The sequence below is a fragment of the Trachurus japonicus genome, chromosome 6, assembly GCF_045865225.1.
Source record: "Trachurus japonicus isolate A0001 chromosome 6, Traja_1.0".
Lineage (NCBI taxonomy): Eukaryota > Metazoa > Chordata > Actinopteri > Carangiformes > Carangidae > Trachurus > Trachurus japonicus.
The window spans coordinates 32,672,941-32,699,009 of record NC_140912.1 but is presented as its reverse complement, the minus strand read 5'-3'; the positions used below and the strand labels follow the sequence as shown (position 1 = coordinate 32,699,009).

At 43.1% G+C, this 26,069-nt stretch overlaps 2 protein-coding genes across 2 annotated transcripts in view; one reads left to right on the top strand and one right to left on the bottom strand.

The window, feature by feature from the left end:
• The window catches only part of LOC146986482 (uncharacterized), a gene marked incomplete at its 5' end in the record, with an annotated part of 532,005 nt that overhangs the window by 131,629 nt on the left and 374,307 nt on the right, over nt 1-26,069 (bottom strand). The window contains 3 exons of the mRNA XM_085780485.1: nt 2,279-2,452; nt 7,135-7,311; nt 24,660-24,833. Coding sequence (XP_085636611.1) covers nt 2,279-2,452; nt 7,135-7,311; nt 24,660-24,833 — 525 coding nt within the window. The remainder of the gene's footprint in view (nt 1-2,278; nt 2,453-7,134; nt 7,312-24,659; nt 24,834-26,069) is intronic.
• The window catches only part of grm8b (glutamate receptor, metabotropic 8b), a 589,884-nt gene continuing 564,819 nt past the window's right edge, over nt 1,005-26,069 (top strand). The window contains exon 1 of the mRNA XM_085780237.1: nt 1,005-1,090. The gene's annotated coding sequence lies outside the window, so the exon portion shown is untranslated. The remainder of the gene's footprint in view (nt 1,091-26,069) is intronic.

The following is a 26,069-nucleotide window of genomic DNA, read 5'->3' as shown; positions in this document are numbered from 1 at the left end:
AAACATCCTTTTATTGTAATTTGCGAAAATAAACACTTTTATTTTGAAAGTGTGACTGAGCCTGACACCTAAATATTATTTATCTTTTCATGATGTTGTTTTAGCTGCTCTGCAATGATATTCTGATGTGTTATGACTACATGTTGAGTCTTGAAAGAGCAAATATTGAAAAAAAAATGAAAAAAAACCTACAGGAAATGATGTACATATGTGTGTTAAGTTATAAAATAAAGGCTAGGGTTTCTTTTGTAAATCATACTTATCAATAATACTAAATAGTTTAATTAAATGGCATCTTTCTGTTTAATAAGACTGAGGGCGAAATGAAGAAATTCGTTATAAAACATGTATTTTGGTCTTTTGCTGTGTTTTGTTGTGCACGACAAGTGGATGTGGCAGTAGGCTACTAACAGTAACACAGTAAAAATACTTAATGTATTAGTAGAACAGTAGAACAATAGAGTAATTTCTGTACATACAGCATCAGAGTAAAGGTACTTCTTACATGGTATCACAGTGAATACTACAATATAGGAGCAGAGTAAAAATTTCTATAGAGGGATTACCAGCCTACGTCAGTGACGTTCTACTGCGCATGTCGCCTGCAGAAACAGAGCAGCAAGAGCCGTGATCATGTCTTTTTGTGCTGTTAGTTGCACTAATTGTTTTGATAAAAATAACAAAACGCGCAAAATTTACAGAATAGCGTCAACTCGCACCCATTTCAAGGCAAACGAGAGAGAAAATAGTACATTGGCGATTCATTTCGAGCAATATAACGTGTTAGACACGTTGGTTTGAATGGTGATAAAGCTAAATGCCCACAGGCACAGCTGGAGAACTGCAGCGAATGAGTTGTGAAATGTTTACTATGACAGTGACTGAAGACGAGGTCACATACTAATGGAAAGCAAGCTGAGATTAATTAACGTTAAACTATATTGTTTTACATTACCGGTACATACTCAGTCATGCAGGTAACGTTATAGTTACGTTATGCAGTTGTTCCAGACTTTAGACAGGTCCGTCCTCTTCCCTCGTCTCTGACCAGGCAGCAGCTCAGTCCTCACAGACACTGAGTTTTGTAAACGTGAGTATTTTCCTGAACATTATTGTCTGTTAAATAACAGTAGGTAACGTTAGGGATGTACAGTGACAGTGTTGTTTTTACCGCTGACCGACCGACGCCGTGCTCTGAGTGTCCGTGGCTTGTCCCGTGGCTGAGTTGCCGTTGCCGCGGTACAAACTCGATCCTCCGTCCTGACGTTTTTTTTTTTTTCCTGCCGTTATAAAACTATAAAACCGTCTATGTATAAAACACACACTACATCAGTAGGTGATAAACTGTTGTAGTACGCTGACAACATCGCTAACTAACACCGCTTTGACTACACTAGATCCATGGAGGTAACCATGACAACCAGTTCTTTCTGCAGTCAGGTTGCGCACGCATCCTGATTTGTTGGTAAACAGATAATCCCTCTATAATGACAGTATCACAGTAAAAGTATTTAGTTAGGAGTTACTGGAGTAAAAGTACTTCCTGTACTTGAGTGACAGGTGAAGCTCATTGTTCCTGTTTGACTCAACACCTTTACCTGTGACTGGATCACTGATGATTGACACATTGAAGCTGCTGCAGCGTTTTCTGAGTCTGTGATGTCATAGATGATGTCATACGTGATGATGTCACATCCTGACAGGTTCACCTGCTGCACTTTACACTTTATTTCACTCCCACAGTCTCATCAGCTGTGGAAACAGCTACAGATCAGACTCACTGCAGAGTCTCCAGTCGAAAGTCTGGACTCTTCACAAGATCATGAAGCTGCTGCAGAGATGAAGAGCTCAGGTTGTTGTTGAAGAATCTCAGGTCCAGTTCTCTCAGGTGGGAGGGGTTGGACTTCAGAGCTGAGACCAGAGAAGAACAGCTGATGTCTGACAAACCGCAGCTCCACAATCTGAATAAAGAATAAAAGAAGAAGATGAAATGGAGATCACACACACACACACACACACACACACACACACACACACACACACACAGCTGCAGTGATCAGATCATTGATTATTGATCAGACTGAGTGAAATGAGCTGAAAGTGAAGAGTCATTGTCAGTGTGAGAGAAGAACAAGTGGAAACATGAGACAACAACTATTTCAAACGTCCTTCATTCATGACATCAAAGTCAATGATTCAAGTTCTGAGTGAAGATCAATCAGGTTCAGTTGTGGATCAAAGATCTAAGATCTACAACAGTAACAGTCAGTGAACAGACCCCAGAGTCTCCAGTCTACAGTCTGGACTCTCCAGAAAACCACTCAGATGCTTCACTCCTGAATCCTGCAGCTTGTTCCAGCTCAGGTCCAGGTGTCTCAGGTGGGAGGGGTTGGACTTCAGAGCTGAGACCAGAGAAGAACAGCTGATCTCTGACAAACTGCAGCCCCACAATCTGAATAAAGAATAAAAGCAGTGAGTTGAGGACAAAGCTCCTTGTTGACAGCGTTCAGTGTCTCATCATCTGTTCAGAGCTGAAGAAGCTTCAGAAAGAACAAGTTTAGAAAATCAAAGTCCAACAGCTGAAGCAACAGGAAGCAGGTTAAACAGTCACATAGAGAGAAAACAGCTCATTAATATTCATGAGAAGCTGCTGCTGCTTCAACACAGACGCAGTGACTCCGCCTCTTCACCTGTCAGCTCCACCTGTGGCTCCATCCAGACAAACTCATGTTGTGCAGCCACATTGATCAGAGATTTACTGACCATGCTCAAGACAACACACATGTGAGGCTGAACTCTGTTACCATGACAACTAACGTGTAGAAACATGTTGAATGAAGCTCAGAGACAGAAAAACCTGAAACACACCTCCTTATTATGGGATGTTGGCTTTGAATGTTTCACTATAAACATCACAGAGCCTCAGGAAAGAGGTGGAGCCAGCAGCTATTGATTATAGATCAGTTATTGTCTGATACATCACATGTGTTTCTGTAGTGGAGGTGAAACATGAAGAGAAACAGAGACTGGACTAAAAACCAGTGAGGTGCAGTCAGGGCTTTGATTTATTCACTTCATCTAAAGTTGGATTCTTTTGGACTTTCAGATAACTTTACTACAAGTTCAATGTGTCAGAATGTGGTGATTTTCATGGTCTAATAAAAGCCAGTAAACAGAGCTAGCTTCTGTCCAGGCAGCAGCTGCACAAACCACTCAGCCATGTGTAGTATTACAGAGCAAAGGCCCAGAGCTGCTCTGCCTCTTCTGTCAGTACGGTGTGTATGTGGCTGTTTGCACATGTGCAGTAAGTTCCCACAGAGAGTTCACATGGAGGTGAAGAGGCACAACGCTACGCTGCCTCTTAACTTAACTGCACCACGTCTGAGCTGCACTTCTGTTCACGTTGCCTTGGTGAATGGTCAACACACAGACGTGTCCCCTGGCTTTTTAGCCTCCAGCAGTTTAGCAGCTAATTCAACTGCAGTGATGCTCCACTGGAGAGGTGAACACCTTAATGAGCTTCATCTGAAGAACAACAGCAGCTTTTATCTGACGGGAGACCAACGCCTGAGCTACGGTGGCTAACAGTTAGCAAGTTTTAACCTACTCTCTCTCTGACTCTCTTAGATACACACACACACACACACACACACACAGCCCAGGTTGTGTGTCTTCTCTGTTGTAAACCTTGTAATAACAGCTTGTTGTGTACAGTTAACATCCTTGTTGCTCAGGTCACTGAAGTCAAGCCAGCCCACACGTTGTTTTAAGGTGCGCGCATATACGGCACATTACGGCAAGAGCGAGAAAGTGCCCGTAAAATGAAAGCAACGCCCCCGAAACGTCTGATGTTGCATTTCAAAATAAGAGCCGGCCTTTCAAAATAAAAGCCTTTAACACTGCATTTGTGTACATTTACAGTATTATTTTAAAAAAACTGCTAGTTATTACTGTACCATTCCAATTCAGACTGATTGTACTCGACCTGAAGATGATACCCAGAAAAAATCAGACCAACCTGATGTGGAATTTCAGAATAAAAGCCCTCTGAACTTGCATATTTTTGTGTACATTTACAGTATCATTTGTTAAAAACTGCTAGTTATTACTGTACCATTCCACTTCAGACTGATAGTACTCGACCTCAGGATGACACCCAGAAAAAATCAGACCAATCTGATCTAGAATTTCAGAATAAAAGCCCCTAACTTTGATATTTTGAAGTATTTGTGTACATTTACAGTATCATTAAAAGAAAACTGCTAGTTATAACTTTAATATTTTGAAGTATTTTGTGTATATTTACAGTATAATTTTTTAAAAACTGCTAGTTATTACTGTACCATTCCACTTCAGACTGATAGTACTCGACCGGAAGATGACATCCAGAAAAAATCAGACCAATCTGATGTGGAATTTCAAAATAAAAGCCCTCTGAACTTGCATATTTTGAAGTATTTTGTGTACATTTACAGTATCATTTTTTAAAAACTGCTAGTTATTACTGTACCATTCAACTTCAGACTGATAGTACTCGACCTGAAGATGACACCCAGAAAAAATCAGACCAATCTGATGTGGAATTTCAGAATAAAAGCCCTCTGAACTTTGATATTTTGGTGTACATTTACAGTATAATTAAAGAAAAACTGCTAGTTATTACTGTACCATTCCACTTCAGACTGATAGTACTCGACCTGAAGATGACATCCAGAAAGAATCAGACCAATCTGATGTGGAATTTCAGAATAAAAGCCCTCTAAACTTTAATACTTTTAAATATTTTGTGTACATTTACAGTATAAATTTTTAAAAACTGCTAGTTATTACTGTACCATTCCACTTCAGACTGAAAGTACTCGACCTGAAGATGACATCCAGAAAAAATCAGACCAATCTGATGTGGAATTTCAGAATAAAAGCCCTCTGAACTTTAATATTTTGAAATATTTTGTGTACATTTACAGTATAATTAAAAAAAAACTGCTAGTTATTACTGTACCATTCCACTTCAGACTGATAGTACTCGACCTGAAGATGATACCCAGAAAAAATCAGACCAATCTGATGTGGAATTTCAGAATAAAAGCCCTCTGAACTTTGATATTTTGGTGTATATTTACAGTATAATTAAAAAAAAACTGCTAGTTATTACTGTACCATTCCACTTCAGACTGATAGTACTCGACCTGAGGATGACACCCAGAAAAAATCAGAGCAATCTGATGTGGAATTTCAGAATAAAAGCCTTCTAAACTTTAATATTTTGAAATATTTTGTGTACATTTACAGTATAAATTCTTAAAAACTGCTAGTTATTACTGTACCATTCCACTTCAGACTGATAGTACTCGACCTGAACATGACACCCAGAAAAAATCAGAGCAATCTGATTTGGAATTTCAGAATAAAAGCCCTCTGAACTTGCATATTTTTAAGTATTTTGTGTACATTTACAGTATCTTTTTTTTAAAACTGCTAGTTATTACTGTACCATTCCACTTCAGACTGATAGTACACGACCTGAAGATGATACCCAGAAAAAATCAGACCAATCTGATGTTGAATTTCAGAATAAAAGCCCTCTGAACTTTGATATTTTTGTGTACATTTACAGTATCATTTAAAAAAAAACAAAAAAAATCTGCTAGTTATTACTGTACCATTCAACTTCAGATTGATAGTACTCGACCTCAGGATGACACCCAGAAAAAAATCAGGGCGATCTGATGTGGAATTTAAATGATACTGTAAATGTACACAAATCACTTAAAAATATTAAAGTTCAGAGGGCTTTTATTCTGAAATTCCACATCAGATTGGTCTGATTTTTTCTAGGTGTCATCTCGAGTACTTTCAGTCTGATGTGGAATGGTACAGTAATAACTAGCAGTTTACAAAAAAAATGATACTGTAAATGTACACAAAATACTTAAAAATATGCAAGTTCAGAGGGCTTTTATTCTGAAATCCCACATCAGATTGGTCTGATTTTTTTCTGGGTGTCATCTTCAGGTCGAGTACTATCAGTCTGAAGTGGAATGGTACAGTAATAACTAGCAGTTTTTAAAAATTTATACTGTAAATGTACACAAAATATTTTAAAATATTAAAGTTTAGAGGGCTTTTATTCTGAAATTCCACATCAGATTGGTCTGATTTTTTCTGGGTATCATCTTCAGGTCGTGTACTATCAGTCTGAAGTGGAATGGTACAGTAATAACTAGCAGTTTTCTTTTAATGATACTGTAAATGTACACAAATACTTCAAAATATCAAAGTTCAGAGGGCTTTTATTCTGAATTTCCACATCAGATTGGTCAGATTTTTTCTGGATGTCATCTTCAGGTCGAGTACTTTCAGTCTGAAGTGGAATGGTACAGTAATAACTAGCAGTTTTCTTTTAATGATACTGTAAATGTACACAAATACTTCAAAATATCAAAGTTCAGAGGGCTTTTATTCTGAATTTCCACATCAGATTGGTCAGATTTTTTCTGGATGTCATCTTCAGGTCGAGTACTATCAGTCTGAAGTGGAATGGTACAGTAATAACTAGCAGGTTTTTTTAATTAATGCAGTGTTCAAGGCTTTTATTTTGAAAGGCCGGCTTTTATTTTGAAATGCCACATCAGACGTTTCGGGGTCATTGCTTTTTTCATTTTACGGGCACTTTCTCGCTCTTGCGGTAATGTGCCGTATATCCGCGCACCTTAAAACAACGTGTGGGCTGGCTTGACTTCAGTCTCAGGTGTGAGTGTGGATTGTGTTAAAGGTTTGTTGTGTGATGTGAGCGGTGCTCCAACATGTGATCCTGTTATTGATCCGAGTTGTGTGTTAATAACAGCTGATGTCAGGACGGCATGGATTGTGGGGAAAAGGTGTTGCACATGTTTAAGACTTGGATCTGTGTAAACCATTGTACATGAATGTGTTTGTTGTGAGGTTGTTGTGTGATGAGCTGTCTGAGGTGCCGACCCCCCACAGCCCTGGTCTTGGTCTGTGAGCGCCTGCCTACCCTGTCCTACAGCCTCAGTGTGGATCAGTAGAATATCAGCCTCATGTCTGCAGCTCAGTATCAACACAACTTTCACATCACATTCATCTGAGCACAGAAATAAAACAGAGTCTGACCTCAGAGTCTCCAGTCTACAGTCTGGACTCTCCAGAAAACCACTCAGATGCTTCACTCCTGAATCCTGCAGCTTGTTGTTGAAGCTCAGGTCCAGTTCTCTCAGGTGGGAGGGGTTGGACTTCAGAGCTGAGACCAGAGAAGAACAGCTGATCTCTGACAAACTGCAGCGCTCCAATCTGAATAAAGAATAAAAGAAGAAGATGAAATGATTGATGATTGATCAGATGTGTCCTGATCAATGATCAGTGTGTAAATGAGTAGAGGGACTTTGTCCTTGTGTTGTTGTGGATCATCATCATGTGGCCTTCTACACACATCATCCACATGTCAGCACAGATTCATCAGCTGCTGCTGACCTCAGATCAGTCTGTCAATATACAATCAATATCTGATCAATACCTGTTGGACTAAACACTGACTACAACTACATCTGATTCAGGACTAAACTGGATCAAAGACACACACACACAGAGGATGATAAACTGTGTGTGTGGTTAGTAGTTGCATGACTTCAGATTTTTTAAAGTCGACTCTAATGTTAGTCGCTGATGACGTCGTTCATATATATATATATTTTTTTAAGTATATATTTTTTGGCGTTTTTGCCTTTATTTGATAGACAGTGATATAGACAGGAAAGGGGGAGGCAGAGAGGGGGGGGGGGGGGGGAATGACATGCAGGAAGGAAAGGTCTGCCCGACGCGGGATTCAAACCGGGGACGCCTGCGTTGAGGACTGTTGCCTCTACATGGGGCGGCCGCCTTAACCACTGCGCCACGCACCGCCCCAACGTTGTTCTAAAATCACAGGAGGAGGGAAACGCTTTGCAACAATCTGTATCCACTGACTGGTTGATAGAAATCAGTACAGAACAGCAGGTAAATAAACAACCAGTTGTAAATCAGTTTTTTTGTAACATACACTCCTATAGAAGTGAAAAGAAAATACTGGAGCTACTGTGTGTTAGGGAGGAAAACGACACAAGCAAAGGTCTGTAAGCCAATCACCATCACAGGTTGTTATTGTTTGTTGTTGTGCGCGACATAAAGCTGCCTATACGAGTAGAGTTTTTTTTTTGCGCTACATTCACAACTTTCTTTTCATCAACGACCTGTGGAACACTTGCGTGCCGATCCGTGGAGAGCGATCAAGGATCAACACTGATCTGTTTCCAGTGCTCGTGCCCAAAAGGCAAAGGTAGAAGCTGTACACAACCTAGAAAGTCAAAGCGTTGTTTTGATGGGCTTGTGTGTTGTTTTTGTTGTCCTTTTGTTTTGTTTTGTTTTTTCTCTGTCTTATGAATATGTCTGCTATGTACTGTTGATAATAATAATAATAATTATTATTAATCTAATGTTACCCCCGGGAAAAGGGTGGGGTCAAGGATAAATGGAATTGTAATTAAATAAAACAAAATAAAAAATTGATTAAAAAAAACAAACACTGATCCGTTGCACCACTACTCCCTCCCTCATGATCATCCACATCCTCAACTAGAATAACATGAATAACCAAGTTTACCAAGGCCGTGCATCAGCAACAGAAGACAATTTAAATCAATTAGGGTGACGGATTAGTTTCATTCAGCCACTCAGCTGTTGTTTCAAGCAGTTAGCAAGTTGTAACCTACTGACACTTTTACACACACGCACACACACACACACACACACACACACACACACACACACACACACACACACACACACACACACAGCAGCTTCTCCGGCCTCAGATCTACATCACATCTGCTGCTTCAGCTACAGTGGCTGATCCAGCTGTTCTGTTAGCAGCTTCATCTGAGAGCAGCTCATCATCATCATCATCATCATCATCATCATCATCATCATCATCATCATCATCACCATCATCATCATCATCATCATCATCATCATCATCACCACCACACTGACCTCTGAGTGACCTCTGACCCTTCACCTTCTACCAGCTGCAGTAACATGGAGTCACAATCAGTCGCTGCTTCAAACTGAACTTCACACATTTGAACTGAACACAGACAAAAGTCCAACAGGTCCAGTCAGTGAACTCACCTCAGAGTCTCCAGTCGACAGTTTGGACTCTCCAGTCCAGCACACACAACCTTCACTGATGAATCACTCAGGATGTTTCTACTCAGGTCCAGTTGTGTCAGGTGGGAGGGGTTGGACTTCAGAGCTGAGGCCACGACTTCACAGTGACTCTCTGAGAGTTTACAATCAACAAGTCTGTGAAGAGAGAAAATATCAAATGAACAAGTGGGAGAATCCTTACGCTTCAGCTTGGGGACGAACTGCAGACCGGTGCGTCTCGGGCCGGAGACAGATGAGCAATAGACAGAGGAAGGACGCTGGAGGACACGGTCAGTTTTAGCTCCAGCGTCCTTCCTCTGCCAGAAAATATATATACTATAATGGCAGTTGAACTCGTAACTTCCAACTTGTGAACTTGTACCAGATCGAGCTGGTACGAGTTCACAGGTCGGAAAAACACGAGTTATGGGTCGCCTGGAACGCGCCATAAATCAACCTCCTGTAGAGTTCCTGTCAGCTGCCAAACTCAAATTTTAGAACAATAAAAATAAATAAATAAACATGTTTTAGTTAACATGCTGTAAACTGTCCCGTTTTAGCCGAGAGGGTACAAAGTCAGAGAGACACTAGTTGTGACCGCGGTGAAAATGTTAAAATTATGGCCTGGAGCTGAATATTTCGTTGGATAAAATGGAAGATATTACCTCTATGTTTTTCTGTCTCTCTTTTTTTTTGCGAGATTGGGTTTTTAAATAATCTAAAGTAACCGAAATGTTTGACTTTCCCCATCAGCTGTGCCGGCGACGCGGTATTAATTTATTTGGGGAAAGTCAGAGACCACGATAAAACATTAACATCATCTTAGAGTTCATTCATCTTGGACGAGAAAATCTTTTCTGTTGCTGGGTCGTTACTAAGGGATGGATTATTTGCTGTAGAGTTAAACTAGGTTCTATTACAAATAGGAGTCTACTGACGTGATTGATTGTGTTTCAGGTATTAGTTGGACCCCATGTATTTCCATGGAGACGGGGCGCACACTCGCAAAAACCTCTCAAACTTAAGAGCAAATTGTCCATCAACATGAATATATTTATTTAAACAAAACTGTTGAACTATAATAACAGGTTCTGCTCTTCTGTTGTGGGATCAATAAACGTATCAATACCAATAAAGAAGAAACACTGGTTTTTATTACTATTACTGATCAGTGATTATATTGATCATGTCTGGACTCACCCAGCCTTCCCGCAGTTCCTCACAGCTGGGATCAGTCTCAGTCGTCCCTGAGTTGATGTCTTGTACTTGTTCAGGTCCAACTCGTCCAGAACCTCCTCTGACATCTGCAGCATGTAGGCCAGAGCTGAACACTGGATCTCAGAGAGAAACTTCTCTGATCTGTTCTCTGACTTGAGGAACTGTTGGATCTGCTGATGAACTGACTTGTCCTTCATCTCCGTCAGACAGTGGAAGATGTTGATGCTTCTGTCAGGAGAGATCTTTGTCTTCTTTTCCTTCAGGTTGTTGATGGTTCTCTGGATGGTTTCTGGACTGTTGTCTGTCTGACCCAGCAGACCTCCTAACAGCCTCTGGTTGGACTCCAGAGAGAGGCCATGAAGGAAGCGAACAAACAGGTCCAGGTGACCGTTTTTACTGCGGAGGGATTTCTGCATGGCTCTCTGCAGGAAGACATCCAGGGTTAAATCTCTACCATTATCAGAAAATTGTCCACCTTCTTCTTCTTCTTCTTCTTCTTCTTCTTCTTCTGATTCTGAATCTGAATCTAAATCTGAAGACAAGTCACTGTTATGTTCCTTGACTTGTTCTCTCAGAAAGTTCTTGAGCACCTGTGTGTTCCTGTTGGTGAAACAGTGGAACATGTAGACTGCAGCCAGAAACTCCTGAACACTCAGATGAACAAAGCAGTAGACTGTTTTCTGGAAGATCACGCTCTCTCGTTTGAAGATCTCAGTACAGAGTCCTGAGTTCACCGAGGCCTCTGTGACATCCAGACCACACTGCTCCAGGTCTTCTTGGTAGAACATGATGTTTCCTTTCTTGAGCTGTTCAAACGCCAGCCTCCCCAGCTTCAGAAGAACTTCCCTGTCGGCCTCCGTCAGCTCCTGTGGACTCGTCTTGTGTCTTCCATGTCCGTACTTGTTCTTCTTCCTCTTTGTCTGGACCAGCAGGAAGTGTGAGAACAGGTCAGTCGTGGTCTTGGGCAGCTCTCCTCTCTGGTCTGTGGTCAACATGTGCTCCAGAACTGTAGCACTGATCCAGCAGAAGACTGGGACTTGACACATGATGTGGAGGGTCCTGGACATCTTGATGTGTGAGATGATTCTTCTGGACAGATCTTCATCACTGGACCTCCTCCTGAAGTACTCCTCCATCTGGGCGTCAGTGAAGCCTCGGACCTCTGTTACCCTGTCAACACATGTAGGAGGGATCTGATTGGCTGCTGCAGGTCTGGAGGTGATCCAGACCAGAGCCGAGGGAAGCAGATTCCCCTGGATGAGGTTTGTCAGCAGCACGTTGACTGATGACGTCTGTGTGACATCAGACACAACCTCCCTGTTGTTGAAGTCCAGTGACAGTCGGCTTTCATCCAGGCCGTCAAAGATGAAGAGAAGTTTACAGACAGCCAGCTGCTCTGCTGTGACCTTCTGTAATGTTGGATGGAAAACATGGAGCAGCCTGAGAAGACTCAACCGCTGATCTCTGATCAGGTTCAGCTCCCTGAACGAAAGCAGAACCAGCAGACTGACATCTTGGTTCTCCAAGCCCTCGGCCCAGTCCAGAGTGAACTTCTGCACCGAGAAGGTTTTTCCAACGCCAGCGACGCCGTTGGTCAGAACCACTCTGATGGGTCTCTGTTGGACAGGTGAGACTGTAGAGACGTCCTCTCTCTGTTGGACAGGTGAGACCGTAGAGACGTCCTCTCTTTGTTGGGACAGGTGAGACCGTAGAGACGTCCTCTCTCTGTTGGACAGGTAAGTCTTTAAAGATGTCGTTGCACTTGATTGGAGTGTCATGGAGGGTCTTCTTCTTGGACGTTGTCTCCAGCTGTCTCACCTCATGTTGGGTATTAACCTCTTCACTCTGTCCCTCTGTGATGTAGAGCTCAGTGTAGATCCTGTTGAGGAGGGTTCCACTTCCTGTTCCACTTCCTGTTCCCTCAGTTCCTTCAGTCACTCGTTCACATCTGCTCCTCAGACTGATCTTATGTTGATCTAAAACCTCCTGCAGACCACGATCTGCTGAGAGACAAGAGACAGAGTCAGACTGAAGACAGAGAGTCTGACAATCTGATCAGATCATTTTCATCAGCTACAGAAAAACTACAGACAACAAGGAGAAGGTTTGAATCATCATCTTAAATGTCAGTGCTGTGTGATGGAACAATGACTCTGGAGAAAACAACAGGTCCTGGTTTCACAAATGACCACATCAGCAGACAGATGTTCAGTCTCACTTTGTCCACAGCTGCTCTGATTGGCTGCCTGCAGCTCACCTCTGGCTCTGGGTCTTTGTCCACACTGGGGACAGGAGGGGGGTCCTGAAGAACCAGACTGGTCCCAGTCTGAGGTGAAGCACTGTCTGGAGAACCAGTGTCCACAGCTGGTGGAGACTGGGTCCTTCAGGACGTCCTGACAGAGACCACAGCAGGACAGCTGCTGGTCCACAGAGACACCACTCCTCTTCCTCCTGTCAAGACATTTCTGGATCAACAACATGTCACAGCTCCACATCTGAGCTCTGATTGGTTAACCTCCTCAAGGGGGCGGGGCTTCAGTAACCAGAGGAGCAGAGAGAGAGAAAGTAGAGGAAGACAAGTGTAGAGAGACGAGCTGAATGAAGACCTGGTCCTGAACTGGTCTGGTTTCTGTCTCTGAGGTTTGTTGTGAACCTTCAGAGTCTGATGGATCTGGTTCCTCTTTTCTCTCTGTTTCCTTCACACGAGTACTGACTGAATCATCTTCAGCTCAGTTTACAGTAGAAACTGTCTCTTACCGTGACTCTGAAGGTCCAGGTCCAGGTCCAGACTTGAAGTTTAGAGGAAACTCTCTGGACCAGTCACTCTTCATGGACAGACAGATGGATCCTGGAGACTCTGCTCTCAGTCTGTGGTTCTGACCTCTGCAAACACAAACATGTTTTTATTAGGGCCGGGACTCGATTAAAAAAATTAATCGAATGAATTAGAGGCTTTGTAATTAATTAATCGCAATTAATCGCATTTTAATCGCATATAAATATTTGACCTGAGAACCGTGAACAGTTTTTTTTTCACATGGATTTTAGTATACCATTGAATGACTGAATACATAAGCTTAAGCATTCAAGGTGGTACTTAACCAAGACCAACAGACTAGGGATGCAAATTATCGATTAATTCATTAATCGATATTTGATACATACAGATTAAATGGTCTTTCCTTCCAATACACTATGATGATTACTGTAGTATTTAACTAGGCTACTTAAATCACAGTAGCATAAACTGATTTGTTGAACTCAGCCTGATGTAAACATGAATAAAACTCAGTAACCAATCACACAGCAGCTCCATGTTGTCCCTGTGTGATGTTCAGGGACAGGTCAGGACAGTCTGAAGACAGAGCTCTGAGGGTGAAGTCCTATCATAATGAGATGAGCTGCACCTGTGACAGTGACAGGTCATAGATATAGCGCTGCAGCTGAGCGCATTCTGTGTATCTATGTGCAGGCAGAGATCAGAGATGGTGTTTTAAATAACCATGCTAGCATTTCACCAGCTCTCATCTCTGCCAGTCTCTCAAACTGCTGCCTCTCTCGCGTGCGGGCGCACCGCACATAGACACACGTGAGAAAAAAAAAAAAAAAAAATCAATTTTTTTTAATAAGTGTGATTAAAATGCGTTAATTTTTTTAACGCGTTAATTTTTGTGTAATTAATTAATCGTAATTAACGCGTTAAAGTCCCAGCCCTAGTGTTTATTCACATCACATTGATCAGTGGACACACACACACACACACACACACACACACACATGTTTCCTCTTCTGTGACGTCACACACACTTCAGGTTTTTATCTGGTCTCTTACTGTGAGTCTGGAGGTTCATGTTTGGACCGGTCACTCTCCAGAGACTTTGATCTGTCCTCCTGTTCCTCCACATTAACACTCATCTTCAGGACTTCAGTCAGTCTGAGAGGGAAACCAGTAACACACACATACACAGAATCAAGACACACCCAAATGCACCGAGGACAAACTATAATCACTTCCTTGTCTGATCCAGTCGTTGACCTCCACCACTCATAGTACTTTGACATTAAATCCATGTTCATCCAGTCACCGTGACCTTTGACCTTTGATGTTTGTTCTGAGTTTGAAGAAGTTGTGTGGAGGTGAATCTGAGACAATGTGCTGACGTATGTACGGACTACGTCTGACTCTTCTTCCCTCCACAGTCCACACAGACACACTGACTCTCACACTCTGACACATCAACAACAACAACAACAATAATAATAATAATAATAATAATAATAATAATGTTGTGTTGACACTCACTCGCCTCAGACTTCAGTTTCTCTCCTTCTGCTCTTCATTCACTCTAACATGGCGTCTGAACAGCTGCTCTGTGTTTACTGGAAATCCCACAAGTTCATGGCGACAGAGGGAGGGGAAGTCACTTTCTACAGTAGAGTGGCGCCACCTGCTGGGTAACTCCTGGTATTACACCTGCATGGACAGGTGAACTCTGACACCATGAATAAACAGTGAGCTGAGATCCAGCTGTGGTAGAAGAGCTGCTGAGAGATTTAAAGACACTCCACTACAAGTTACAGCTCAGTCTGTTCTCTGTCTTATTCATCACACATGTTGTCATCAACTAATTTGTGTCTCAGTGTTGTAACTTAACTCGCCCCGGTCTGGCAACACGACCATATATGGAAAACACAACCACAACTAAATGTAGGTCCACACAGAAACCAGGAGGATACAAGGAGAATCATGATGAACTCCTTTTAGAAATGCACTCATTGACATAATGTGTTCCCTAGCCCCTTACCCTAACCTTAACCATTACTCTTAACCTAATTTAAACCTAATTATAACCTAAAGTCTTAACCCTCAAACAGCCCTTGGAAAAAGTGAGGACCAGTCAAAATGTCCTCACTTCCCCTAAATGTCCTCACTCTGTTGGTTAAAAACTCTCGACGGTCCCCACAACGTAGTAAATACAAGAACACACACACACACACACACACACACACACACACATCTTACAGGTGTTTTTCTGTGGGGAACAGAAGCTGATTGTGCTGAGTTCATCTCTGACTCTGGGATTAGAAAGAATAAATTATCATGTGTAACAAGTGGGCGTGTCACTGGTGGCCAATCACATTATCAGCATTATTTTCATCTCTCTCTCTGATTGGTTCAGGACGGCTACTTGCTACAGTGGACCTGATGTGTTCAGAGGAGGAGGAGGAGGAGGAGGAGGAGGAGAAGAGGGAGGAGGAGGAGGAGGAGGAGGAGAAGGATGCAGTCTCTGAAACACTGAATGTTTGTTCATGTTGCTGCTGTTGATCTGTATGTGGCTGATTTGATGCTTCTGCTTTTATGGAGGTAAAGTATTTGATGAATTAAAGGGAAAGTTAAAGGTCAAAGGTCTCTCTTCTCTTCTCTCCTCTTCCTCTCTCTTCCTCCCTCCCCCCTTCTCTCTCTCTCTCTCTCTCCCCTTCCCTCCTCCCCTCTCTCTCCTTTCTCTTTCTCTTCCTCCCTCCCTCTAAGTCTCTCCCTGTCTCCCCCTCTCTCTACGCTCTCTTTCTCCCCCTTCTCTCTCTCTCCTCCCCCACTTCCTCTATCCTCCCCCACTTCCTCTTTCCTCTCCCTCTTTCTCTCTGCCCCCTCCCTCCCTCTTCTCTCTCCCTCTCTTCCCTTCCCTCTCACCTCTCTCTCTCCTCTCCCTCTTTCTCTCTGCCCTTCCTCCCTCCCCCTCTCTTCTCTCTCCCCCTCTATCTTCCTCCCTCCCTCTAAGTCTCTCCCTGTCTCCCTCTCTCTCCCTTTCCCCCTTTCTCTCTCTCTCCTCCCCCCTCTTCCTCTCTCTTTCCCCTCTTTCCTCTCTCTCTCCTCTCCTCCCCCTCCCTCACTCTCTCTATCCTCTATCTCTCTGCCCCCTCTAAGTCTCTCTCCTCCCCCACTTCCTCTATCCTCTCCCTCTTTCTCTCTGCCCCCTCCTCCTAAGTCTCTCCCCCTCCCTCCCTCTTCTCTCCCTCTTTCTCTCTCCTCTCCCTCTTTCTCTCTGTCCCCTCCCTCCCCCTCCCCCTCCCTCTTCTCTCTCCCCATCCCTCCTCCCCTCTCTCCTCTTCCCCTTTCTCTCTGTCCCTTCCCTCCCTCCCCCTCTCTTCTCTCTCCCCCTCTATCTTCCTCCCTCCCTCTAGGTCTCTCCCTGTCTCCCCCCTCTGTCTTCTCCCCCTTCTCTTTCTCTCTCCTCACCCCTCTTCCTCTCCCTCCTCCCTTTCGCCCTCTCTCTCTCCCTCCTCTTTCCTCTCTCTCTCCTCTTCTCCCCCTCCCCCACTCTCTCTATCCTCTTCCTCTCTGCCCCCCTCTAAGTCTCTCTCTCCTCCCCCTCTTCCTCTCTCTTCTCTATCCTCTCCTTCTTTCTCTCTGCCTCCATCCCTCTGTCTCTTCTTTTCTCCCCTCTCTCTTCCCCTCCCTCTCTCATCTTCCCTCCCCCCTCTTTCTCTCCTCTCCCTCCTTCTCTCTGCCCTTCCTCCCTCCCCTTCTCTTCTCTCTCCCCCTCTATCTTCCTCACTCCCTCTAGGTCTCTCCCTGTCTCCCCCCTCTCTCTTCCCCCCTTCTCTCTCTCTCTCTCCTCACCCCTCTTCCTCTCTCTCCTCCCTCCCTCCCTCTCTCTCTCCCCCCTCTTCCTTTATCTTCTCTCTCTATATACTCTCCTTCTTTCTCTGTCTCTCCTTTTCTCCCCTCTCTCTACACTCTCTTTCTCCCCCCTCCTCTCTCCTCCCTCCCTTTCTCTAAATCTCTCTCTCCTCTCCATCTTTCTCTCTGCCCCCCTCTAAGTCTCTCCCCTCCCTCCCTGCCTCTATCTCTCCCCCTCTCTCCTCTCTCTGCTCCCTCACTCTCTCTATCCTCTTTCTCTCTGGCTCCTCTAAGTTTCTTCCTGTCTCCCCCTCTCTCCTCCCCCTCTTCCTCTCTCTTCTCTCTCTCTATCCTCTCCTTCTTTCTCTCTGCCTCTATCCCTCTGTCTCTCCTTTTCCTCTCCCTCTCTCTACGCTCTCTTTCTCCCCCCTCCTCTTTCTCTCCTCTCCCTCTTCCTCTCTCTTCTCTCTCCTTCCTTTACTGTAGTGAAGTTGTATTTTGATGATGTTTTATTGTCCAATCACGTCCCATCGTTTGTAGCTCATTAACAGCGTCACATGTAAACGACACTAATAACCATTAAACATTAATTATCTAGATCTAATAACTCTGAGACCAGATTGACACAGTGAAGTCAGTGATGTGTAAAAAGCTGCTGTAACTCTGATCGACCACCAGGTGTCACTGTGTTCACGTGTCTGAAGCTTCGTCAGGTTTTGTGAATGAGTTTGTGTCCTGGTTTAATAACTCATGACTCTTCAGGCTGCGTTCAAGGAAACCGGTTTTTCTCAGACTCCAGTGAAGTGGATCTTCTCCTCCGTCTGTTTCAGTGCACGTTGGTGACGGTGAGGACGACTCACGTCACGTTCAGGTGAGTCAGGAGATCTGACGCTGCTCGTCTCCTGACGTCGGATCAGACCGAGGCTTCATGTGTGTGTGTGTGTGTGTGTGTGTGTGTTCTTGTTCTTACTACGTTGTGAGGACCGGAGAGAGTTTTTCACCAGAGTGACGACATTTTTGAGAAGTGAGGACATTTTTTTTGGCCTCACAAAGACAGCAATACAAGAGTGTGTGTTTCTAGTTCTGGTTCTTTCTGGTTCAGGTTTAGTTCTCTGTCCTGATCTTCAGACTGTAGATGTTCCCTCTCCTCCCTCGCCGACACCGACAGGACAAGAAAAAAAAAAAAAATCTTTATATCCTTGTTAAGTTCTGAAGTTGTTAAAGAGATTTGATGTGGTGAAAGTGAAAAAAAGAGAGAAATGAACTATTACATGTTTTATTTTAACTTTTCTACTGATGCTGATGTGGTTGGTGTAGAAGAGTGATGATGTTGTGCTATGAAGGGAGTTGTCCTCAGGGTGGCAGCAGAGGCTGGTTAGACTGGTTGACCTCTTGACCTGTCTGCATGTCGGCCATATTGAAACGTGTTCCAGGAAACAAACCTACAACGAAGCTCCTGAGTCCGTTTTTCTATAATATCGTAATATAACGATTCTTACAGTTCAGTCTCCTCCTCCTCCTCCTCTTCCTCCTCCTCCTCCTCTTCCTCCTCCTCCTCCTGCTCCTCCTCCTCCTCCTCCTCCTCCTCCTGCTCCTCCTCCTCTTCACCCTCCTCCTCCTCCTCCTCCTCCTCCTCCTCCTCCTCCTCTTCACCCTCCTCCTCCTCCTCCTGCTCCTCCTCCTCTTCCTCCTGCTCCTCCTCCTCCTCCTCCTCTTCCTCCTCCTCTTCCTCCTCCTCCTCCTGCTCCTCCTCCTCCGCCTCCTTCTCTTCCTCCTCCTCTTCCTCTTCCTCCTCCTCCTCCTGCTCCTCCTCCTCCTCCTCCTCTTCCTCCTCCTCTTCCTCCCCCCCCCCCTCCTCCTCCTACTCCTCCTCCTCCTCCTCCTCATACATCTGACATCGCATACATCTGCGTAACGATGAAAAGCGACGCCATGCTTTCTCAGGACGGAGCCCAGGGGCAATAAACACCAAGAAGAAAGCAGCGGCGCTAAAATGGATCCTCGCTGCCCCAGTCCTCAGCGGTGCTCAAAGTTCAAAGTTATCTTTATTGTCCCAGTTGGGAAATTGATTTGCAGCCAGGATGTCCAAAATACATAAAAACATACAATACCAATAAATACACATAAAACACACACACACACACAGAGCAATCAACCTCTGTTAGGAAAAACAGCAGCAACACATAACAACACATAACAACACATAGAACACATAACAACACATAACAACACATAACACATAACAACACATAGAACACATAACAACACATAACAACACATAACAACACGTAACGACACATAACAACACATAACAACACATAGAACACATAACAACACATAACAACACAGAACACATAACAACACATAACAACACATAACAACACATAACAACACAGAACACATAACAACACATAACAACACATAACAACACATAGAACACATAACAACACATAACAACACATAACAACACATAGAACACATAACAACACATAACAACACATAGAACACATAACAACACATAACAACACATAACAACACATAACAACACAGAACACATAACAACACATAACAACACATAACAACACATAGAACACATAACAACACATAACAACACATAACAACACATAGTGGGCAGAGTAATTAACTTCCAAGTGCATACAGAGACAAAGTGCATTCAGGTGCATTCAAACGAGGTGAGATAAAACAGACTGTGTGGTCAAGACAGCTGTCAATCATCTCACTGTTTAACACTGTTCAGCATCATGAGAGCAGAAGGAACAAATGAAGACCTGTATATCTATTTGTCCTGATAGAGGGCGCCCTTCACCTCCGACCTGAAGGTAACGGAAGATCTCACTTTGGCACCAGGGATGCTTCAGGATTCGGCATTTTTTGTACACTGTTCTTCTACTTGTTAATAAACTTCTTTTTTGAACACAAGTGAAGACGTGTCGGCGGTGATCCCTTCTTTTCATCAACACATCGATATACCACACCGACAGAGGAGGTACACCTGAGCCACGAGGACCAACGGGGCTGTTGTGCAGCGACCGCAGCGCGTGCAGGGCGGCGCGAGCCCCGGTAACCAGTCCGGCTGCCCCCCCACTTTGTTGGTGAGGAAAGAGGAGCGGTGTCTCCTCGGGTCTAGCTCCCCATCGCACACACACACCGATCAGGTTCGATTCCCCGGTGCCGCCGCCGGGTGAAGCCATGGTCGCTCACATGTGTCGGTGCAGAGCCAGAGGTCCGTCACCAAAATACCTCCGCCCCCACAGACAGGACAGCGGGGAGTGAATGTCTTATAAATAAAATACAACCACACGACTGCACACATGCCTTAGAGATATAATGTATGAAAATGTTTCAGGTATTAAAATACACTTTCAAATGCAAAACGGTGGTTAAAATAATGTAAAGTTAAGTTTTTACACGTCTGTGAACGAGGAAGAGAAAGGTTCCGACCGGAAACTTTTTTTTTTTCTCCCAATGAGCTTTATTGAAAACATTGTACATACAAAGGGATGTACAGAGAACAGGGTTGTACATACAATCAAACATGAAACATCAGACAGGTGCTCCAATATGTATCAATAACATAAATAATAAATAAATCAAAATAAAATCTGGTTGTTTTAAGCAATATTAGAAAACATAAAATCATGGAAAAAATAGCACATGGTATGGTAGCCTATAGAAGAAAAGGAAAAAAAAGGGAAATAGAATGTGTAAGCTTTATTCTACTTCTTTATTCTTTGAAAAATCTCTCATAAATATCTATGGATGTGATGCTTTGTTTAGTGTCAATTAGTGTAAGGGATTTCATGTACTCTTTGAACTCATGCAAGAAACTTCTGAAGTTGGGTGAGGTTTTGGAGTGTTTACATTTATGTATGTGACATTTGCCATACAAAATGAACAAGTTTATAATAAAGGTGATGTCCTTTTCTTCCGACCGGAAACTTCACGAACAGAATAATAATAAACAGTGACATCATTTCCGTTTCACGTGTGATTTTATTTTTTATTTTTTCAAAACTTTGTTTCACATTACAAAAACAGTTTTTCATAATAAAATGCAATCTATAAAGCATATATATATTATACGCCAGGGGGAGTTTACAAGTTTACAAAAAAATGTTCAAGTTTTCACATATATTGAAAGTTTTAATCACTTTCTGGCTGCTTGAAAATTTGGTGGAGGTTATGTATTGCTTGAGCTCACCGGTAAAAGAAGGTTTTTTTTTTTTTAACTTATTGTGAATATGAATTTTTTCCTTTAAAATGATAAGGTTGATAATAAAAGTTATATTGGCTTTTTCCTTGATTTTTTTTCAGGTCAGGGGTCCGAAACGGTAGTACATTCCTCCAAAACAAAATAAAATCACCATCAACATTGATAGCAACAACATTACAAATATCACTCCATAGTTTTTCACGTGTGATTAAAAAACTAAACCTGACAGTTCTTGCATTTATTCATAATCTCTTGTTCGACAACACATTCACTGTAAAACCATGAAAAAAAACAACTTTTTATTGTAATTTGCGAAAATAAACACTTTCATTTTGAAATGTAACTGAGCCTGACACCTAAATAATATTTATCTTTTCATGTTGTTGTTGTTGTTGTTGTTTTAGCTGCTCTGCAATGATATTCTGATGTGTTATGACTACATGTTGAGTCTTGAAAGAGCAAATATTGAAAAGAAAATGAAAAAAAGTGCAGGAAATTATGTACATATGTGTGTTAAGTTATAAAATAAAGGCTAGGGTTTCTTCTGTAAATCATACTTATCAATAATACTTAACAGTTTAATTAAATGGCATCTTTCTGTTTAATAAGACTGAGGGCGAAAAGAAGAAATTCGTTATAAAACATGTATTTTGGTCTTTTGCTGTGTTTTGTTGTGCACGACAAGTGGATGTGGCAGTAGGCTACTAACAGTAACACAGTAAAAATACTTAATGTATTTACAGTAGAACAATAAGAGTAGTTTCTGTACATACAGCATCAGAGTAAAAGTACTTCTTACCAGGTATCACAGTGAGTAATATAATATAGGAGCAGAGTAAAAGTTTCTATAATGACAGTATCACAGTAAAAGTATTTAGTTAGGAGTTAGTGGAGTAAAAGTACTTCCTGTACTTGAGTGACAGGTGAAGCTCATTGTTCCTGTTTGACTCAACACCTTTACCTGTGACTGGATCACTGATGATTGACACATTGAAGCTGCTGCAGCGTTTTCTGAGTCTGTGATGTCATAGATGATGTCATACGTGATGATGTCACATCCTGACAGGTTCACCTGCTGCACTTTACACTTTATTTCACTCCCACAGTCTCATCAGCTGTGGAAACAGCTACAGATCAGACTCACTGCAGAGTCTCCAGTCGAAAGTTTGGACTCTTCACAAGATCATGAAGCTGCTGCAGAGCTGAAGAGCTCAGGTTGTTGTTTCCTTTCAGCTGCAGGTGTCTCAGGTGGGAGGGGTTGGACTTCAGAGCTGAGACCAGAGAAGAACAGCTGATGTCTGACAAACCGCAGCTCCACAATCTGAATAAAGAATAAAAGAAGAAGATGAAATGAAGATCACACACACACACACACACACACACACACACACACACACACACACACACACACACCCCTGCAGTGATCAGATCATTGATTATTGATCAGACTGAGTGAAATGAGCTGAAAGTGAAGAGTCATTGTCAGTGTGAGAGAAGAACAAGTGGAAACATGAGACAACAACTATTTCAAACGTCCTTCATTCATGACATCAAAGTCAATGATTCAAGTTCTGAGTGAAGATCAATCAGGTTCAGTTGTGGATCAAAGATCTAAGATCTACAACAGTAACAGTCAGTGAACTGACCCCAGAGTCTCCAGTCTACAGTCTGGACTCTCCAGAAAACCACTCAGATGCTTCACTCCTGAATCATGAAGGTTGTTATGGCTCAGGTCCAGGTGTCTCAGGTGGGAGGGGTTGGACTTCAGAGCTGAGACCAGAGAAGAACAGCTGATCTCTGACAACCTGCAGAGCCTCAATCTGAATAAAGAATAAAAGCAGTGAGTTGAGGACAAAGCTCCTTGTTGACAGCGTTCAGTGTCTCATCATCTGTTCAGAGCTGAAGAAGCTTCAGAAAGAACAAGTTTAGAAAATCAAAGTCCAACAGCTGAAGCAACAGGAAGCAGGTTAAACAGTCACATAGAGAGAAAACAGCTCATTAATATTCATGAGAAGCTGCTGCTGCTTCAACACAGACGCAGTGACTCCGCCTCTTCACCTGTCAGCTCCACCTGTGGCTCCATCCAGACAAACTCATGTTGTGCAGCCACATTGATCAGAGATTTACTGACCATGCTCAAGACAACACACAGGTGAGGCTGAACTCTGTTACCATGACAACTAACGTGTAGAAACATGTTGAATGAAGCTCAGAGACAGAAAAACCTGAAACACACCTCCTTATTATGGGATGTTGGCTTTGAATGTTTCACTATAAACATCACAGAGCCTCAGGAAAGAGGTGGAGCCAGCAGCTATTGATTATAGATCAGTTATTGTCTGATACATCACATGTGTTTCTGTAGTGGAGGTGAAACATGAAGAGAAACAGAGACTGGACTAAAAACCAGTGAGGTGCAGTCAGGGCTTTGATTTATTCACTTCATCTAAAGTTGGATTCTTTTGGACTTTCAGATAACTTTACTACAAGTTCAATGTGTCAGAATGTGGTGATTTTCATGGTCTAATAAAAGCCAGTAAACAGAGCTAGCTTCTGTCCAGGCAGCAGCTGCACAAACCACTCAGCCATGTGTAGTATTACAGAGCAAAGGCCCAGAGCTGCTCTGCCTCTTCTGTCAGTACGGTGTGTATGTGGCTGTTTGCACATGTGCAGTAAGTTCCCACAGAGAGTTCACATGGAGGTGAAAAGGCTCAACGCTACGCTGCCTCTTAACTTAACTGCACCATGTCTGAGCTGCACTTCTGTTCACGTTGCCTTGGTGAATGGTCAACACACAGACGTGTCCCCTGGCTTTTTAGCCTCCAGCAGTTTAGCAGCTAATTCAACTGCAGTGATGCTCCACTGGAGAGGTGAACACCTTAATGAGCTTCATCTGAAGAACAACAGCAGCTTTTATCTGACGGGAGACCAACGCCTGAGCTACGGTGGCTAACAGTTAGCAAGTTGTAACCTACTCTCTCTCTGACACTTAGACACTTTTACACACACACACACACACACACACACGCACACACACACACACACACACACACACACACACACACACACACACACACACACACCACACACACACACACACACACACACACACACACACACACACACACACACACACACACACACACACACACACAGCTGCAGTGATCAGATCATTGATTATTGATCAGACTGAGTGAAATGAGCTGAAAGTGAAGAGTCATTGTCAGTGTGAGAGAAGAACAAGTGGAAACATGAGACAACAACTATTTCAAACGTCCTTCATTCATGACATCAAAGTCAATGATTCAAGTTCTGAGTGGAGATCAATCAGGTTCAGTTGTGGATCAAAGATCTAAGATCTACAACAGTAACAGTCAGTGAACTGACCTCAGAGTCTCCAGTCTACAGTCTGGACTCTCCAGAAAACCACTCAGATGCTTCACTCCTGAATCATGCAGCTTGTTTCCACCCAGCTCCAGTTCTCTCAGGTGGGAGGGGTTGGACTTCAGAGCTGAGACCAGAGAAGAACAGCTGATCTCTGACAAACTGCAGCTGATCAATCTGAATAAAGAATAAAAGCAGTGAGTTGAGGACAAAGCTCCTTGTTGACAGCGTTCAGTGTCTCATCATCTGTTCAGAGCTGAAGAAGCTTCAGAAAGAACAAGTTTAGAAAATCAAAGTCCAACAGCTGAAGCAACAGGAAGCAGGTTAAACAGTCACATAGAGAGAAAACAGCTCATTAATATTCATGAGAAGCTGCTGCTGCTTCAACACAGACGCAGTGACTCCGCCTCTTCACCTGTCAGCTCCACCTGTGGCTCCATCCAGACAAACTCATGTTGTGCAGCCACATTGATCAGAGATTTACTGACCATGCTCAAGACAACACACATGTGAGGCTGAACTCTGTTACCATGACAACTAACGTGTAGACACACATGTTGAATGAAGCTCAGAGACAGAAAAACCTGAACCACACCTGCTTATTATGGGATGTTGGCTTTGAATGTTTCACTATAAACACCACAGAGCCTCAGGAAAGAGGTGGAGCCAGCAGCTATTGATTATAGATCAGTTATTGTCTGATACATCACATGTGTTTCTGTAGTGGAGGTGAAACATGAAGAGAAACAGAGACTGGACTAAAAACCAGTGAGGTGCAGTCAGGGCTTTGATTTATTCACTTCATCTAAAGTTGGATTCTTTTTGACTTTCAGATAACTTTACTACAAGTTCAATGTGTCAGAATGTGGTGATTTTCATGGTCTAATAAAAGCCAGTAAACAGAGCTAGCTTCTGTCCAGGCAGCAGCTGCACAAACCACTCAGCCATGTGTAGTATTACAGAGCAAAGGCCCAGAGCTGCTCTGCCTCTTCTGTCAGTACGGTGTGTATGTGGCTGTTTGCACATGTGCAGTAAGTTCCCACAGAGAGTTCACATGGAGGTGAAGAGGCACAACGCTACGCTGCCTCTTAACTTAACTGCACCGTGTCTGAGCTGCACTTCTGTTCACGTTGCCTTGGTGAATGGTCAACACACAGACGTGTCCCCTGGCTTTTTAGCCTCCAGCAGTTTAGCAGCTAATTCAACTGCAGTGATGCTCCACTGGAGAGGTGAACACCTTAATGAGCTTCATCTGAAGAACAACAGCAGCTTTTATCTGACGGGAGACCAACGCCTGAGCTACGGTGGCTAACAGTTAGCAAGTTTTAACCTACTCTCTCTCTGACTCTCTTAGATACACACACACACACACACACACACACACACACACACACACACACACACACACACACA